At 43.4% G+C, this 18,335-nt stretch overlaps 1 protein-coding gene across 1 annotated transcript in view; it reads right to left on the bottom strand.

Annotated features, from left to right (window-relative positions):
- The window catches only part of JUP (junction plakoglobin), a 189,532-nt gene that overhangs the window by 35,025 nt on the left and 136,172 nt on the right, over positions 1-18,335 (bottom strand). Inside the window, exons 5-12 of the mRNA XM_086924160.1 lie at positions 17,246-17,447; positions 16,687-16,831; positions 8,677-8,780; positions 8,144-8,482; positions 7,517-7,672; positions 3,747-3,866; positions 2,407-2,557; positions 1,779-1,900 (exon numbers count right to left, since the gene is read on the bottom strand). Of these exons, the coding sequence (XP_086780286.1) occupies positions 1,779-1,900; positions 2,407-2,557; positions 3,747-3,866; positions 7,517-7,672; positions 8,144-8,482; positions 8,677-8,780; positions 16,687-16,831; positions 17,246-17,447 (1,339 nt within the window). The remainder of the gene's footprint in view (positions 1-1,778; positions 1,901-2,406; positions 2,558-3,746; positions 3,867-7,516; positions 7,673-8,143; positions 8,483-8,676; positions 8,781-16,686; positions 16,832-17,245; positions 17,448-18,335) is intronic.

Here is an 18,335-nt window from a genome sequence, read left to right as displayed (position 1 = left end):
CTGCATCAGTGGAAGATGGAGGGCATTGGGGAAGAGGCAGAGGATTCTCAAGAACCAGACTAAGGTGGGCGGGGGGAGGGGGGGGGGGGGGGGAAGTGGGATCAAAATAACAGTACAAAGGGCAGCTGTGTATTTTTTATAGGAACCCGGAAATTAAGGTAAACCGAAGAAAGGCACAAAGAAAGTGATCAGCAGTAAAGGTAACTATTTAGTGCCTTTGTTCGGTCTTTTAAAGAAACTTTGCATTTCTGGCATTACTCGTTTTAAAAATTAAGTTGCTAATTCTACATATTCGTTATTTTTTACTGTATATCCTCCTTACCAGAGGTGGGGGTGACCCAAGTTAACCATTGTGTGCATGCAGTGTGCAAATACTTTCCTAAGGGAATCCTACCTCATCATCCTTATATAGAACTTCCACAATTATTAGTCACACAGAATTTAGTGTGTATTTTCTTTTTTTAGATAAAGGTTAATGATAATCTTTGAAATGTTCATTATAGACATACTATGCTCCTTAGAATATAGAACCAAAACAGACATTTAAGGGGGAAATAAATCATGCAAGAGGTTTAACTTTTTACCAGCTCTTGTGAAAACAAAGCGCAACAAAAAGGGTGGTGAAACATTATAAAATGGCAGCCATAAAGATTAAAGACACGTTTCTTCACCGACTTCCTAAGAACTATTCGGGTTGTTTTAAAGTAAAAAAAATATATATTTGATAAATACTAGGCTAATGCTGGAGAAAACGAGAAGAGCATGTGAAGCTATAAATATTCCAATGCAGGAGTATTGCATCCAAGAGGCAATATTCCATTTCTATAGAAGCAGGGAGCTATGTACAAAAATACAGCACATATTGGCAACTTTCTTTTTCAAGTAAACTGTGTGGTATGTAAATTGCGTACATTCTAGTTAGTACGATTTAAAAACACGTTTACTGACAACAGGCTCCAGTGAGGCCAAACACTGGTAAAACTAAAACAACTTGCCTTGTTTGCAAAGGAAAGAAAAATCCCCATATACATGCAGGCACCTACAGAATGAAATTGTATAGATCTTTTTTTGAAGAACCACGAGCAGTAGGGGCGCATTGGAGGAGTGGGTGGAGGATTAGCCAGAGGGGTGGGGCTGGTATTTGAGTGGTAGGAAAGCAGCACAGGAGAGAGAGTAAGAACACACGTGGAATCATTTAGTGTTTGATTAAAAAGAAAAAAGTAATTTACTATCTGTCACCAATTGAAAGAAAGAAGTCAAAAGGATGGTAAATAGCCTATACTCATCAAGGTAAGGGACAAATACCAGAAGAGGATGCCAAGCCATCAGATTAGAAGCAAAGATATGAGGACTACAAAACCAACCCAATGGCAAGTAATGGGCGAGCTCAAAGTCTAGTACTTTTTGGTGCAGCCACTAAAGTCTTTTGCCGGTCTGTTAGGCGAGACCAAAAGTGCTACATAGAGTAAGGAGTCTTAACACATGGATAAAAGATGCACTGCATGCCAGGGTGTAATCTCTGGATTATTTGCCTTTTATCTCAAACATGCATATACAATTTTATCTTCCAATTTATATAGAGTTATATAAAGTTTTATAGTTAAACAGTTCTATTCAAAATGCTAGCAATGTTTATAAATGTGAAACTATGGCACATGAAGATCAGGCCTTTCGCAGGACCTGAAACAAAATGTGAAGCTCGTGTTAGAACTCTGCTCTGCTAATTCGACAGTCACACCATCAACCATTTGCCGGAGCGACATGGCCAAATCACTTACAGCTTCCCACGCTGCAGGGTCCTGTCTCAGGATGGCATTGGTCAGTTCCACAGACACACGCTTCCTGTAGTCTGGATTTTTATCCTCAGAGATACGGAACAAGACAGCTGCTGCATAGGTGGCTGTGGACACAAATAAGGCGAATCGTGATTGGTCAGTGAAAAGCAGTCATTAACTGAATGAATGTTTCAATACTTTAGTCTGTGGTAAGTAATTATCATGACTGATCATGTAGTGGGAGAACAGACACAAAAATAAAAATCACAGAGGAAAGAAACAATGTCACCACGTCTGAGACGCTGTCATTTTCAGTGACAAGCATGGTTTGTAATCTAAATGTCTTACATCTAGTAGCCCTCAAACAATACTTACGCCCACCACCAATAAGTGGCATTACTCCCATTTTATACCACTAATCGCTATGGTTTGTACAATGTGGCGCATTCTATAACAGGGTGACCTTAGACCGGTTCTGTGAAGAACAACTTTTGGACTAGAAGAACCATTGTTTGATAGGGTCCGTTTTGTTGGTGATTGGTCAAATGTAATTTCCACCGCTAAGATTCAAAACGGCTTGCGTGAGTTACTGTCATTTCCATCGCAGCATGGCAGGATGTCTGCAGCTCACCTGTGCCTTCATTCCTGGAGTGCAGCAGTTCCATGAGCGGGGCAGAGGCTCCTTCGGCGTCAATTGCGTCAGCCAACTCCTTATCCTGAGCCAGTTCACATAGGACCCCAGCAGCCACACGCTGGATGTTCTCCACTGGGGAGTACAGTAGCTACAGAAAAGATTTGCAACGAAAACTGGGTCAATATATTAAAATTCTTATTTTGCGTGATTTTAATAAAAATCTATACATTTAGGCATTTCTGTTGACCGAAGCTGCAGTTGATAACGTAAATGAGACTTCTAGATGGTTTGACAAAGATCTAAAATCACTGCAATAAAACCACACATTGTTAATATAAACCTAAACTAACCTGGAGTGCATGGTTTCAGAATTTGGTCTCTTCTTCCTACCAAATACTAGCACCATGCAGTGTTTAAGCTGTATTAAAAACTGATACACAAGACCAGACCAATGCTTCAGAAACTTTTAACCCAGCTGATAAAATTATGTTAGCAGAAATATATTATCTTATAGGATTACACTTTGAAGGATGAATTGTTGCCCCAAAGAACTTCAGGAAAGGAAACCCACCGACTGTTTAAAAGAAACACAAGTAATTAATCCATAAAGAAGTTGTATGCCAACTCGAGGACCACTGATCTATTTGACTGGGATCTATTGCGAGCTACGCATTTCGGAATTATTTACGTTTCTGCGCTTGTGGCAGCAGCATTAGTTTGAAACTGGAAAGCAGCTACATTAAACTTTGGGACTGAAATTAAAGTGCAGTAGTGTGAGCCAATTGTGGACTCAATCTTGCTTTTCCAAGCATGATTGAGTTTTACCCAGAGACTGACACTACTTGAGCAAAATCAAAAACTCTGCTTCATTAGGTAACAGATTAGACCTCTAGTAGAGCTTGTAGGAGAACCAATGTATAACTCCCAAAAGAACAGAAAATAAGCAAAGATATACTATTAAATAGTGAAAGACTGAGACACAATGAAACTAGGGTAGTATTTTGACTGATGCTAAGGCATGCTATACACTGAATGCATGATTACAGGTGACCGAAACTACACGACAAATTTGAATTGTCCCACAGTACTAAAGCATGTAGGCCTGAAAGATGTGATCAGCTGTGCCCTCTAGCACTACTAGAAGGTCAGAATAGTGATGCAGCATAGGCGTGACAAAACCTTTGGTCTTCAAATGGGACTGATGCAATGATTCCCAGCAACAGCATGAACAAACCTTCCAGGTGGCAAGCAAAGATTGCTCAGTTATTGCCACTTCAAAGCATCAACCGTGATGAAACAGGACACTACATTGTGTAGCAAATGGGGCCTGGTCTTACCTGTACAAACAGAGGAATGGTGTTATGCCTGTGAATGTCCATTCTGTTCATTGGGTCACGTGCAAGAATGTGGAGGGCTCCTGTGCATCCTTCCACTATCTCTTCCATTTTAACACCATCCTATATTAAGAAAAGGCAATAAACAATACTAATTAATCAAGAGTCTCAAAGTCATAGAAAGACCTTGTTTTAAGACCGTGTTTAAGGACCAACTTCACAAACAGTTTATAAAGGCTCAATAGGAAGGGCCAATCATAACAGACCTACAACACCACATCCTATTCCTCAGACAGATAAGCTAATGCTGCCACTGAAAACACAGGGGTGTGGAATTCCTATAGCCCGATGCCCAGGACATATTCCTTGGGGTCAAGGAAAACATGTTCTCATATTTATTTTGTCCTTGGGACAAGTAGGCCCAACCCCCTGCAGCACAGACCCTTTGGCTGCAAGATTAGAGTACCAAATTACGGATCAGGGAAGGGCACCATCAGCAGTGAAGGTAATATTTGTGTCCATAGGTTAATGTTGTTCGAACTTGTATTCAAGGTTCATTAATTCAAAGCCTTTATTATTAGGGTGAGCGCTCCAAGGAAATGTTTTAAGTTCAGACTGCACTGACCGTGGTTCCAGTATAAAAATGAGTACAAACGTTAGCAAATTTTAACATGATGCGGAGGCTATGTAAAATACGTCCAGGATGCCCGCCCTCAAAATAGAGGCAAATATATTAAAAAGCTTGAAAGCAAGATTCATGATACTTTGTTTTTAAAATAAAATCTTCATAAAGGCAACTGGGGGAAAAAAAAGTCTAAACTATTGTGAGATTTTTAGCTACCATTTCTTTGAAGTGTTTAGTCAAAGGTGTTGATGAATGCTAGTATTTCCAAAACATATTCATAATTGAAAAATCAGTCTAGGAAGTTTCAACAAACTTATAGGAAACACGCATTGGCAAAGCCAATAGGTAGGAGATTGGTTGTGAGCCTTTGGGTTTTGTCAATGCATGGCATGTTTAGACATGGTTTTTGTGAAACATTGTTGTGGGAGCTGCCGGGCCCTCATCATTATCCTCATCCGTTCGGCCCCGATTTACCCCCGGTGCCGAGCCCCATGCAAATGGGTGTGGTCATGACGGAACGGTTCCGTCATGAGCACAGCTCGACCGATGCTCATGACGGAACCGTTCCGTCATGAGCATTCAAAGGGTTAAAACAGACACTGGCAGAAGCAAAAATATTTTTGGTCTCAAAACCTACACATTACCATAGTGGTTTCTGGCACCGAACAAAACTAATTTGCTGCAGATATGCTCCTTGCGAGAGCAGAATGTGGTCACTCACAGTGAAGCCAGCCAGTAAAGAGTTACTTTATTAAAAACAAAAAGGTCTTGGTTAATGCCAGACCTAAATATGGGCCCAATTCTTAAAGACAGTCACAAAAGGCACCCATGTTATATGTTCTTGCATTAGTGCAAATTTGCAGCTGTCATTAATTCACAAGAACTTACTGAAGTATGTAATGAAATCGCACTCCTAGAAAATATCTGTGAGCTGCATTTTAGCACAAGCAAATCTGCACGTGTAGATTTGCTCATGTGAAAATCTGTTGAGTGGTAGAAAGTTAACATTTCAACCAACTACATTTTCTCCAAACCCTGGAAGACGTTTTACTTCTGCACTGGCCAGGAGTACATTTCCAACCTTTCTCTGTATGGGAAAATATCAGAGACGAGCTGATGAAAACGTAATAAGCATCCAAGTTAATAGGTTTGCACAGGCTCCAAAGGAAATTCCAACCATAGGGAACTATTGCTTACCGCTACCTCCAGTCCCAGTATGTAGATCTGTGGAAAGGTGGCAAAATAAGGGAAATACTAGTATTCAAGCCCTACTGTAGTAGGAGCGCTGTCATAATCAGAAAGGCTATTATCAGAGCTCTTATAGAATGAGATTGCTGCCATAACTTTTTGCCGCACTGTATGACACCAAAGGGACAAGTGGATTTTATTACAGGGCAAGTAGATTTATGAAGCAACCCGTTTCATGGACAAGTTGATATTCTATTATATTCCACACCCCTAAAACACTATGGGCCCCGATTAAGATGCAGGCAGAAAGGGCTTCGACCGTCGGTTAGAGCCCTCCTGCCGCATCGTAATCACAGATTCGGATTCCTTTCTGACCGAAGCAATTTCAAAGGATAGGTCGGAAGGGAATCTGAATCAGTCTTCCGAGCGGCTTACAACGGGCTTGTTGGAAGGCCCACAGTAATACCCCGGCCAGCTCTTTCTGGCCGAGGGATTACAATGGTAGTTTTCCGCTGCTTTTTTGTGCCCACCTTTCTGGCACAAATAGGCAGTGGGGGCCTCCTGAAGGGCCTCCATGGGTGCAAGGACACCTAATGGCAGCCTACGGAACATCTACGGGCCCCCCCTATTGATTCCCACATCTGGTGGCAGGCACCTTGGGGGTGCAGGAATTAACTGCACCGTAGCATTTTGCTATGGAAGCATGCACTCCGTTCAGGGTTCGGTCACATCCTAATTCCTGGCCTGGAACCGACAACTGGAGGTCGTTCAGTTCCAGAACGATGCCGGACGGACTCTGGTCCATCAGATATCACAATCGGCCCCTTTATCTACAGATGGGATGAAGGAAGAATAAAAATGCTAATCAATTACAAAGTGGCTCTTCCTCTGCACATCCTTGGAAGAAAACGTAATCACAGAGGAGTGCACGTTCGCAAACATCCAAAGCATCAACCATCACTAGCAGACACCAGCTGTCAGATAATGTTTTATCACAGTCTCCAGTGTGCCACACTTAACACATTAGGTAATGTAAGCTTGAAGAAGGAGGCTGCAGGGTAACGTCACTCTGTTCAGAGCCACCCATGAACCAAGTATGCCACCTTGAAGAAGGCAGATGTAGCAGAAGTGACTAAATCACCCACAGCATAGGCTTCCTGGGAACAAATAGCAATTTATGTCCCTATACAAATAATCACAAAACTTCACTCCGAAGGGGAAGCATATAGTATGTTCACATTATGAAAATACTAAAATATTCAATCACCATGCAAAAGCTTTTACCATCTTACATCTTTCAGTAATGACTACTAGATATTTCCAGTCAATTTCAGTGGCTTGATTTTATGGACAGAATATTCAACATGCAACACACTAGTAGTTTTGCTACACATCTATCTAAGCAAACTAATGTCCTGACAAGCCTGTCATAATATTTTACTTTGGGGATTATTATATGAATGCTGTGATATGCATACAACTTGTGAATAACACAAAATCTGGCCCTTTAAGAGATTTTCCTTTAGACTATACCCTCACTTTCCTTTCTTCCTCTGAAAAGGTGTTTCTCAAAACATGCATGTATAAGGATCTCAAAACTGGAAAAGGCCCTGCTCCCACGAACAGCTTGGCCAGACCATGTTTTTGTGATCTGATCAGCAGACTTTTTAAAGGCCAGCTAGTTTCGCTTTGTTTTCCTGGTTACACGTGCTGGCACTTTCCACAAAGTTCACAGTAAAAACTATCTGTAAGTGTTTTTTACCCCAGAAATCTCGCCCTCTCCTACTCCGCCCCTATGCACAGCTACCACACTAGCAGGAGGCTTGCATACCGACATAGTCAAAGTTCTCATTTCCTCAGGAGGAAGGAAGCACATGCAGTCCTTTCAATGCTGCACACAAGGCGTTTCCTGTACATTATGTTATCCACCTACCCCACCCTAGCAAGATTCAACACTTACCGTGTGAGTTTGTTGTGTGCCGGCAGCGGCGTGTCGCTGAGCATCTTGGTGAGCTTTTACCAGCAGCTGGATAAGGCGTGGGATAACACCAGCCTCTTGGAGAGGGGCGTGATTGGCAGGGCACAGTGCTAGATTGCGTATCAGACCAATAGTAGCCTAAAATATTACAAGGAGAGAAATTAAACACTGCAGTAAAGATTTGCATAATCTGGTGTATGAACTTCGTTTATATGAAATGTTTCTTGCTAGAAACAAAGGACTTTGAATTCCCTTAATAACGTCTTAACAGAAGAGCGATGGATAGTCCGTTCACTTAACCAGTGCATTGCAATGCTGAAATGAGCAACGCCTGAAAAAACAGCAACCTCCAATTTGGCCTATGCTGCTGAAGGCATCACCTTCAATCAAAACACAAATCTATTTATTTACTGTATTTATAAAGTGCTCCAATCATCCCCCTTACAGGGGAAATAGCCAAGTTTAACCTTTTACGAAATTAGGTCAGAGGCAAGGCGAAGATCAAGGGGCAAAGAATTCCAGTTATATAGGTCAATGAAAGGACATTGTGGCAAGTGCTGCATGTCAGGACGTTAAACAACTAGGTACAATAGCTCTTTCAGCATTTACCTTCACTAGCGGCCACTGATATGGTTGGTTCAACAGCTTGACTATGGCAGGGATGCCATAGTGCAGACGCACAGAGTTCTGAGCAACCTCTGCCTCCGGGTGTCGGCTGGTAAGGTGCCGCAATGCGCAGACAGCGGGCTCTGTGATGTCCTCCTTGTCACTTGCTCTCAAGATGGTATGGATCAGGGCTTCCACGCCATTGCTTTGAGTCACCAGGGTCTTGTTCTTACTGTTGTTGCAGGTCAGGTTGGAGAGTGTACCAGTGGCACAAGTGAGTACATTGACGTCATCAGAGCTCAGCTGGCTGACTAGGATTTTCAGAACATTGTCTAGGCCCTCCTAAATAAGTACGGGAAAAAGGACGATAAAGAACAAAGTGTTAAGGAATCCCAGCTTTTAGATTTCCCTAGGTCTTTAACATGAGCATTGCTCAGACAGCCCGCTAGTAGAAGGCAAAAAAATTCTTTAGGGCGGTTGTGCAACATATTGCATTATGAACATTCATCATTTAAATAGTAGAGAAATGACCTCACCTGCTTGGTGGCCACATCAGAAAGATTTCTCAAGGTCCACAGGCAGTTCTGTACAAGTCTTGGGCTGGAGCTAGTTAGATGCTTTCCCAGAGCCTGCATACCACCTGTCAATTAGAACAGCACCATCAATCCAACATCAGACCTTTGTAATTAGTGTCACGGCTCAGACACCACTGCCAGAAGCCACGGCCTGTTAAATGTCCAAAGCCACTACTTTTTTTTTAACTGACAATCCTCTTCCAGCCTTCACTCAAGCTGCATGATCAAAAAAATCAACCTGAAAGAAGTCTGTGGGATACCAAAAGGTAACAAACTTTATCTTGAAACTGTGTTCATTTACGGTCATAAAAATGACCTGGAATGTGGAAGGCTGTTCATAAAAAGAGGAAATGAAAGTGGAGCTAAAGGAGTTCGCATGCTGATCCTGCCTTACTGGCAGCGTCAGTTCATCAGTTTGCAATGTGATCAGGGGGGGGGCTCCTCCATTAGTGTGGAGGAGCGCTGCGCCACTGCTTTCTCGCAGTGAGAGAAGCAGAAAATAAAATGGTATTTTAAATAACATTTTATGTTCTGCTTCTCGCGCTGTGAGAAAGCAGAAGGCAGGGGTATGCCTGATTGGGGGCAGGAGGATATGCCTGGTTGGGGGCAGGAGGATATGCCTGGTTGGGAGCAGGAGGATATGCCTGGTTGGGAGCAGGAGGATATGCCTGGTTGGGAGCAGGAGGATATGCCTGGTTGGGGGCAGGAGGATATGCCTGGTTGGGGGCAGGAGGATATGCCTGGTTGGGGGCAGGAGGATATGCCTGGTTGGGGGCAGGAGGATATGCCTGGTTGGGGGCAGGAGGATATGCCTGGTTGGGGGCAGGAGGATATGCCTGGTTGGGGGCGAGTCGGGTCAGAGTGGCTTACACCACTCTGAGTACCTGACTGTTTGGTTGTCCCTGGGGCAGACCAAAGCAGTTATGTGCGCACTACATTTTCTCTATGTAAGCAGCTGCATGCAGCCTACATGGAGAAAATGGCCTCCCTACAGGTGCCCGGCTGGGTGCTGTTCGGGACTCCGCAGCAATCACAACGCTGCCATTGCAGCGTTGTGACTGGCTTACAGGAGGGGAGGGAGCAAGCCTGTTCAGGAGGGGAGGCCGGTCAGGTATGCTTTATAATCATTTTATACCACCCCCACGTGCAATAACACCCCGAACCGCGACTGAAAGCAATTAGAGTTTTGAACTTCTGGTGACAGAAAGAATTAAAAGACACTACAATCAGGATGGAGTGTCTCACATTAATAGGTCCATAGTCCTTTACCAAGTAAGCATGATCTAACTTCAATCTCTCATAGCTGCTTTACAACTTGTCTTTTGCAGACTCCAAAGAAACTCAGTATAATTATGACTTCCCCGCTGTCTGACCTCCTACAACTATAAATTACAAAAGTGGCATATCCCAACATACATGAAACCATTTAAACAACAGTGTAACAGAAACTGATCGAAATTAAAGGAATATGCTACTTACCAGTTTGCATCCGTTCTGGCCATGTAGAGCTGCAGAGCTTTAAACACCTTAGCATTAGACTGCCACCAGGTGTTGGGCTCGGACGATTGCAGGTTGTTGTAGTCTTGGAAGAAGTCTTTGTAGTCATGAGAAAGGGGACTCCTCCCTTGGACAACAGTGCACATGGGCATCGGCTCCATCCTTAGATTGTTTTTCGCCATGATGGGAAATGGAGTTAGTAGAGATACAGTAAGAAAGCGATGTCCATGCGTGTGCATCTAAGTAAGATGAGGAAAACTGAAACGGATACAAGTCCCTGGGAGGCGGGAGGGCGTGTACAACTCTGCAGCTCTACATACCAAGAACAGATGCATACTGGTAAGTAGCATATTCCGTTCGAGGCATATGAGCTTCAGATTGTACACCTTAGCATTGATTGTGCAGCAGTGTCTCCCCTTAGCGGTTGTCACCTGTATCCGTTGCAGTTGTTTGAAATGGAGTTTAAGGACAGCTTGGCCCACTGCAGCTTGCTGCTTGGCTTAGACATCAACACAATAGTGTTTAGTGAAAGTGTGTGGTGTAGACCATGTAGCTGCCTTGCATATGTCCTCTATTGGTATGTTTCCTAAGAAAGCCAAAGAGGCTCCTAGTTTGCGAGTGGAATGCACCCTAGGAGGAACTGTTAATGTACGTTTTGCTTTAGCTTAACATATTTGTATACACTTTACAATCCACCTTGCAATCCCACCTTTAGAGATGGGGTTGCCTTTATGAGGAGAGAAAGCTACAAACAGTTGTTTGGTCTTCCTAAAGGATTTAGTTCCATCTATGTAGTATAAAAGAGCTCTCTTAACATCTAATGTGTGTATTGCTCTTTCTGCCACAGAGTCTGGGTTTTGGAAAAACACAGGTAACTCGACGGATTGATTTATGTGAAAAGAAGTGATAACCTTTGGAAGAAATTTGGGATTGGATCCAAGAACCACTTTGTTAGGATTTATTTGAAAAAATGGTTCTTGTATTATGAAAGCTTGTATTTCACTTACCCTCCTAAGAGAGGTAATGGCAACAAGGAAAGCAGTTTTCCATGTTAGAAATTGCAGTTCACATTTATGTAAAGGCTCGAACGGGGGTCCCATGAGCCTTGTGGGTACAACATTTAAGTTCCATACAGGAGCAGGTGGTAACCTTGGTGGGATTATGCTCTTTAATCCCTCCATGAATGCTTTGATTGCTGGTACTCTAAATAGAGACCGATGTTATCCGTTTTGTAGGTATCCTGCAATTGCTGCAAGATTCAGGCGTATGGAAGAATATGCCAAATTAGACCTTTTTAGATGTAACAGATAACAAATGATATTCTGGATGGATACATCCAGGGGATCAACGTGATTATTTTTGCAATAGATTGCAAATCTCTTCCATTTAGCGGCATAACACGCTCTAGTAGTGTGTTTCCTAGCCTCTTTAATGATGTTCATACAGTCTGGTGGTAGGTTTAGATAACCAATCTCTAAGACTTCAGGAGCCAGATCGCCAAATTCAGCTGGTTAGGATCTGGGTGTCTGATTTCTCCATTGTTCTGTGTGAGCAGGGGTGGTGTGAGGCGAAGATTTTGGTGCAGAGCTAGAGAAAGTTCTAGTAGTGTGGTGAACCACGGTTGGCGTGCCCATGTGGGAGCTGCCAGTATCAGTGTGAGAGACTGTTGTCTGAGCTTGCGCACTACTAATGGAATGAGTGGGAGAGGCGGAAAAGTGTACACAAATCTGCCTGACCAGTTCATCCATATCGCATTGCATTCGGACCGTGGATGTGGGAACCTGGCGGCGAAGGCTGGGCATTTTGTGTTTTCTTGGGTGGCAAACAGATCTATGCGTGGATGCCCCCAACTCTTGCAGAATGGCTGAAGAACTTGTGGATGCAGTTCCCATTCGTGAATCTGTTGTGCCTGTCGACTTAACAGATCTGCTATCTGATTGTGGACCCCCTGGAAGGTGTTCCGCTAGCAGATGTATGTTTTGAGGAACGGCCCATCTCCAAATGTTCTGTGCAAGTTGGGACAGTTGCAGAGAGTGTGTCTCCCCCTGTTTTTGTATGTAGTACATAGCTGTCATATTGTCCGTCCGGATTAGAACAGCTTTGTTTTGTACTTGAAGTTGAAAAGTCTTGAGTGCTAGGAATATTGCTAGTAGTTCTAGGTGGTTCATATGGAAGAGTTTCTGTTGAATGGTCCATTGGCCAGGAGTTGTGTGATGTAAGAGATGGGCTCCCCACCCTGTGAGGGATGAGTCTGTTGTAAGCACTACTTGTGGAACATGCTCTAGGAACGGCCGCCCTTTTGTCAGGTTTTTGGTGTTCCACCATTACAGAGAGCGATATGTGCGGCTGTCTACCAACACCAGATCATTTAGTTGACCTGGAGCTTGGTTCCACTGTTGTGCTAGGCACTCTTGCAGGGGACGCATCTGCAGTCTTGCGTATGGTACTATGAAGATGCAAGATGCCTATTAGTCTCATGAACACCCTGGCTTGCAGAGACTGCTGGTGTTGAAACATGGCGACTAAAGCCTGAATGCTCTGTACCCTGGCTGGACTGGGATACGCTAGAGCTGTAGACGTATTTAGTGTAGCTCCTAGATAGTGATGTATGTGCGAAGCCTCTAGGTGCGACTTGGCGTAATTTATTGTGAACCCTAAGTCGTGCAATGTTTGAATTGTTTGTGGTGTGTGCTGAGCACACTGATTGAACGATTTTGCCTTTATGAGCCAGTCGTCTAGATAAGGGAAGACATGTATCTGTTGTCTTCTGAGATGTACTGCTACTACTGCTAGGCACTTTGTGAATACTCTTGGTGCCGTTGTTACCTCGAATTGAAGGACTTTGAACTGATAATGTTGTCCTTCTAGTACAAACCTTCGATACTTTGTGAGCAGGATGTATGGGGATATGGAAGAAGGCATCCTTTAGATCTAGTGTCGTAAGGAAGTCGCCCTGTTGTAGCAGTGGAAGCACTTGTAGAGTGATCATATGGAAGTGATCTGATTGTATGTAATGGTTCTGATTGTATGTAATGGTTGAGGGGCCTGAGGTCCAGATTTGCCCTCAGTGTTCTGTCCTTGGGAATTAGAAAATACAGTGAGTAAACCCCCATTTCCTGTTGTTCTAAAAGGAACTATCTGAATTGCATCCTTCTGTAGAAGTGCTAGCACTTCTTGCCGAAGCAGAGTTAGATGGTCTGTAGACATTGGATGCTGTCTTGGAGGTATGTTTGGAGGGGTTGCTGCAAGTTCTAGGAAGTAGCCATGTTGGATAATCTGTCTTACCCACTTGTCTGTTGTAATGGAGTTCAAGACAGGTTGGAACTAATCTCCACCCTTCAGGAGTGGTATGCTGCCGGGGGAGCAGAGGGAAGTCATGGTTTGGTTGTGGAAGACCGGTGGTTGGTTGGTGGAAGACTGGTGATTGGTGGTCCAGCGACATCTTCCTTTGTTATTGTTTCCTCTATATCCTCATCTAAAGTATCCCTTGGTGGAGGATGTTTGGGATTTAAAAGATGTTGTAGTGTCTGCTCCAGTCGGTTTGGAACCTCCACTGTAGGAGGAGCGACGAAAGAAGCCTGTTTGTTGAATACTGTAAAGCTCGCATAGACTTGGCAGTGTCGGTGTCTCTTAATTTTTTCTAGTATGGTATCTACTTAAGGACCAAATAAATGGTCCTGATTGAAAGACTGGTTTAAAACCCTGAAATGCGTAGCCACACATGTCTCCTAAGTAGGACACTAGTATTTACAGCTCTAGATGCTGTCAGCGGCATCTAGTGCACATTTTATTGAGGCATTAGATATTAACTTGCCTTCTTGTATAAGGTCAGTTGCTTGATCCTTATACTGATCTGGTAGATGTTGAATTCGTTTTTCTAATTGATCATAGTGAGCCCTATCATAGCGAGAAAGTAGGGCTTGTGTATTTGCTATACGCCACATGTTTTTTTACCCTTTTCCCTGATGCATCAATAACCTTTGATTCTTTATCAGGTGGGGGCGCTTCTCCAGGAGGTCTGAGAATTTGCCCTCTTCCTAGCATTGGACATCACTAATGAATCTAGTGGTAGGTGTCCTTTAATATAGACTGGGTCTGTGGGTGCTGGTCTACATTTCTTTTCAATTCTAGGGTTTAATATTCTTGTGCGTACAGGATCCTTAAATACTTCTGGAGCATGCTTATCCACTCCCTTAATCATTGGAAGAATTAAGCAGTCCTCTGAGAGTGCTCAAAGGTATCTAAGAGAAAATCCTCCTCAAGATCATCAGAATGCATAGGTACTCAGAGGTAAATAGCAGCTCTGTTTAGCAGATGACTAAAACTAATTGGGTCTTCTGGAGGGGAAGGCTTTGATGGGTAGGAGCGTGGTTCTCTAATGTCATGCATACCCTGTGGGTCATTATATATATATATATATATATATATATATATATATATATATATATATATATATATATATATATATATATATATATATATATATATATACCTCTTTGGGGTTTGAAAAATCCCACAATTCCTCATCTGTGTGATATGAGCTAGGCTCTTCCTCATTGACCCCTCCCTCCAAGTTGTATTCATCATCATTTTGCTGTGAGGAATGTGATTATACTGGAGAATGTGTAGGAGATATCTGAGGTGATGTGTGAGGAGGTACAGGAGAAGGAGGAAGAAGGTGTAGGAGAGGAAGGGTGCATAGGAGATGTTGCAGTCCTTCTTTGCAGGCACCACAGGTGTGGGTGGTGTATCTGCTGGTCTCTTCTTTTGAGGTGTAGTATCCACACGTCCTGTCCTTGGGTCTATATAGATCTCTTTTGTTGAGGATCTGGTGTAAAAAGTTCCTCCTTTTCTACAACCTTCCTGGGCTTAGATTTTTTTCTGCTCCGGCCGAGGTTGTGGCCTTTCTTTAGCGTTGGGAGGTGTTGTAACGTCCCGTGGCATAGTTTTTGGTGCCGAAGGAGTCGTTTTCTGCTTCATAGGCATGTTCGAGGATTTGTTTACCTCGGAATCAGGCTTTTTTGTTTTCGGCGCAGATGTAGAAGTGGACGGCTTCGGAGCTGGTGCTTCTTTCGGTTTCGGTACCGATACGATTTTTGGCTTTGGTACCAAAGGGTCTTTTGGCTTTGGCACCGAGGTGTCTGTTTCGGTGCCGACGGGAGAATTTTACTCTGTGTCGAGGCACTATAAGGCTTTTTTGTTTTCTTCGGAGCCGAGCTCTATGGCAAGGCTGTCAAAGTGGATTTTCGGTCTCGACTGGGCCCCTTGGGCGGAGTGCAGACCTTAGCCTTCGGTTTGAGCAGAGTGTGTGGTGCAGGAGCAGTAGTACTCACGCGCTGACCCGATGGAATGGAGTCGTCTGCCTCTGATACGATGCAGAGATCAGGAGAGTCTTCGGGAACGAGGGGAACCTCTTCATCGATGATATCCTCCTGTGCTGGGGCTGATCTCCTCATCTCGTGTAGACGGGCCCTCTGATCCCGGATTGTTTTCTTCGATCGGAAGGACGCACAAGCTGTGCAGGTCGACTCGTCGTGTTCCAGCGATAGACAGAGGTTGCAGACCTCGTGTTGATCGCTATTTCGGAATTTTGCCTGGCATTTCTTGAACGGAGTTCTTTCCATGTGGTGTAGGCCGCACGGCGTCGATAGGCCTAACGGCCCACTTCGATGACCGGAATGGAAATTATGTCGAAAAGCCTGGTCTTCGATGTCGAATGTAGTTTCTTGAAGTTTGTGGAAGTTCTGCGCTTCGAAGTTGCTGAAAATATTTTCCTGGCCGGAGCAAAGAAACTTTCATCCAAACCCAGTGGCGGAAAAAAAACAATCTAAGGATGGAGCCGATGCCCATGCGCACTGTTGTCCAAGGGAGGAGTCACCTATCTCATGACTACAAAGACTTCTTCCAAGACAACAACAACAACTGCAATCATCCAAGCCAAACACCAGGTGGTGGTCTAATGCTAAGGTGTACAATCTGCAGCTCATATGCCTCGAAAATTAAATATTTTTGATCTCTTAGAATTGAAGGCAATCTGAAGCATGACGTTCAGAATAGGAAGGACGCTTGCAGGCAGTCAGTTGGTAGAACTCACAGAAATAATCCTGCTCTCCCAGAAGGCTGGGCACGGTCAGACGACTAGATCACTCTACAAATGAGAATCATGATCATCCCTCACCAACACCTCTTTGTTCATTCTCATTCTCCCCTCTTCTTCCATCTGCCTGTAGTCGAACTTTGGTCCTACCATTTTTGATTGACCAATATTGAGCCCACGCTGAGTGGAGGTAAAAGGAGGCGAGTGGGCTGAGACCATTATGGAATGCTGGAATATTAAAAAATCTCACCTGGACACTCGTCCTGCAGTATTATTACCTATGTACTTTTCAAAAGTTTAGAACTGAACTACCACCATTTAAAGGGCACAAGAGTGTTAAGATACATAAGTGTCATTCAAGGGCCAGGCTTACTCACCAGCCTCTACAATAGCCGGCTTATTGCTAGGACAAACAGACAAGACTTTCAGCACACGGCTAGTAGTCCACAGCAGTTTCTCATAGTTGTAGTTCCGCATAATCTGCACAAGAGCTTGAGGTCCTCCATTGGCCAAAATAATCAGCTGAGGGGTAAAAATAAATACATACAGATGAGAGCATTTTGAACAATCATGATGTAAATTACAATAAAAGGAGTTACAATTTTTAAAAAATGCGATAAATAGCAAAACGCATCTAGATGGGAAGGTCAGAATACTTATAGAAGACTAAATACAACACCAAAATTTGGTCCCATTGCACTCAGTATAGCGCAAACCTCTACTTGCTAACATGAATCAGTAAAGTTTTGCTAATTTTTTTATCTTCAAACGGCTTCACACCTAAAATGATTGCCCAATTTCCTAGTTACAAAACGCACATGATCACAAACCCACAGTCCAAATAAAAGAATGAAAACAACCGAACAAAACAGACATCACAAAAAAAAAAAAAAAAACTTGAAAGGTGAAACTTCAGGGCACCAGTGTTCCTCCTACCTTGCTCTCTTGGTTTCCGTAGGCAAGCAGCTGAAGACAATCAGTGGTAATCGCCAGGAATTTGGGATTGTTTTTGTTCAGCAATGGAACCATCTTCTGGAGGCCGTCAGCTAAGCGTACGGCCATCTTTGCTCCTTCTTGGTGCAGCAGCAAGTTGTGGAGAGTGGTGATGGCATAGAAAAGCACCGACTCCACGGGGGAACTGAAAGAAAAGCACCCAGCTTAAATTCGAAATGTGCTCCAATACTTGCTTACCAAAATTCTACAGAGATCATCACGAGTGATACACAGCTGCACTATACAATTATTATAAAAGTGGTGCATGATAAACCAGCCACAGGAGCTGACAATGATAGATGAAGTGAAATAAAGATTCAATAAAGGGGCCAATGGCTAGTCTGGATGACATATCAATTGTGTTTTCTGTAGACAAATGCAACCTAATAAACTGAGTAGGTAAACCTTCCCCCACTGTCTAAATATGCACCTATTCAGGATGTTCGAGCATATATAGTGGCTACCTCGTAATTAAAACAAAGGCTTTACTTGAAGACATTAAAGCTCAGGAAGACAGACATCCCTTTTACAGTAAAACTCACATCCAAAGGGGATGAAAAGCATAGTTAGAAACGGACACAAGTGCAAGAAAATTGTTCATTTTAGGTGAAGTTGAACAATTTTAAAATTATACCAAACACCAATAAGCATTGGGAAAGCCAACAGTTATGGACTACAAGAGCTATTGGCTTTGTCCATGTTCTTTTAGCGAGAATATGAACCGTAGCGTGAAAGATGAGCTGAATGGCTGAAAATTATCAAAAAATAAGAGCACTGTGACGTACGAGTTTCTTACCTTCGGTAATGATGTATTTGGTAGAGACGATTCGAGCTGTAGATTTCTTAATGTAGAATTATCCCCCAGGCACGAGACATTCGAGCTGTAGATTCCTTAATGTAGAACTATCAACCAGGCGAGAGACTGGATCCAGAAACTTTTTTGCCACCGCATCCCTGCGCACCGATTGGGTGGGGGAGATGGGGGTGGGCGGCATCACGCGACTCCACCCAGGTGTCGTCCGCGTCCATGACA

This window comes from Lissotriton vulgaris, chromosome 5, assembly GCF_964263255.1.
Source record: "Lissotriton vulgaris chromosome 5, aLisVul1.2, whole genome shotgun sequence".
Taxonomy (NCBI): Eukaryota; Metazoa; Chordata; class Amphibia; order Caudata; family Salamandridae; genus Lissotriton; species Lissotriton vulgaris.
The sequence above is the reverse complement of the archived record's forward strand: the minus strand, read 5'-3'. Positions and strand labels throughout refer to the sequence as shown.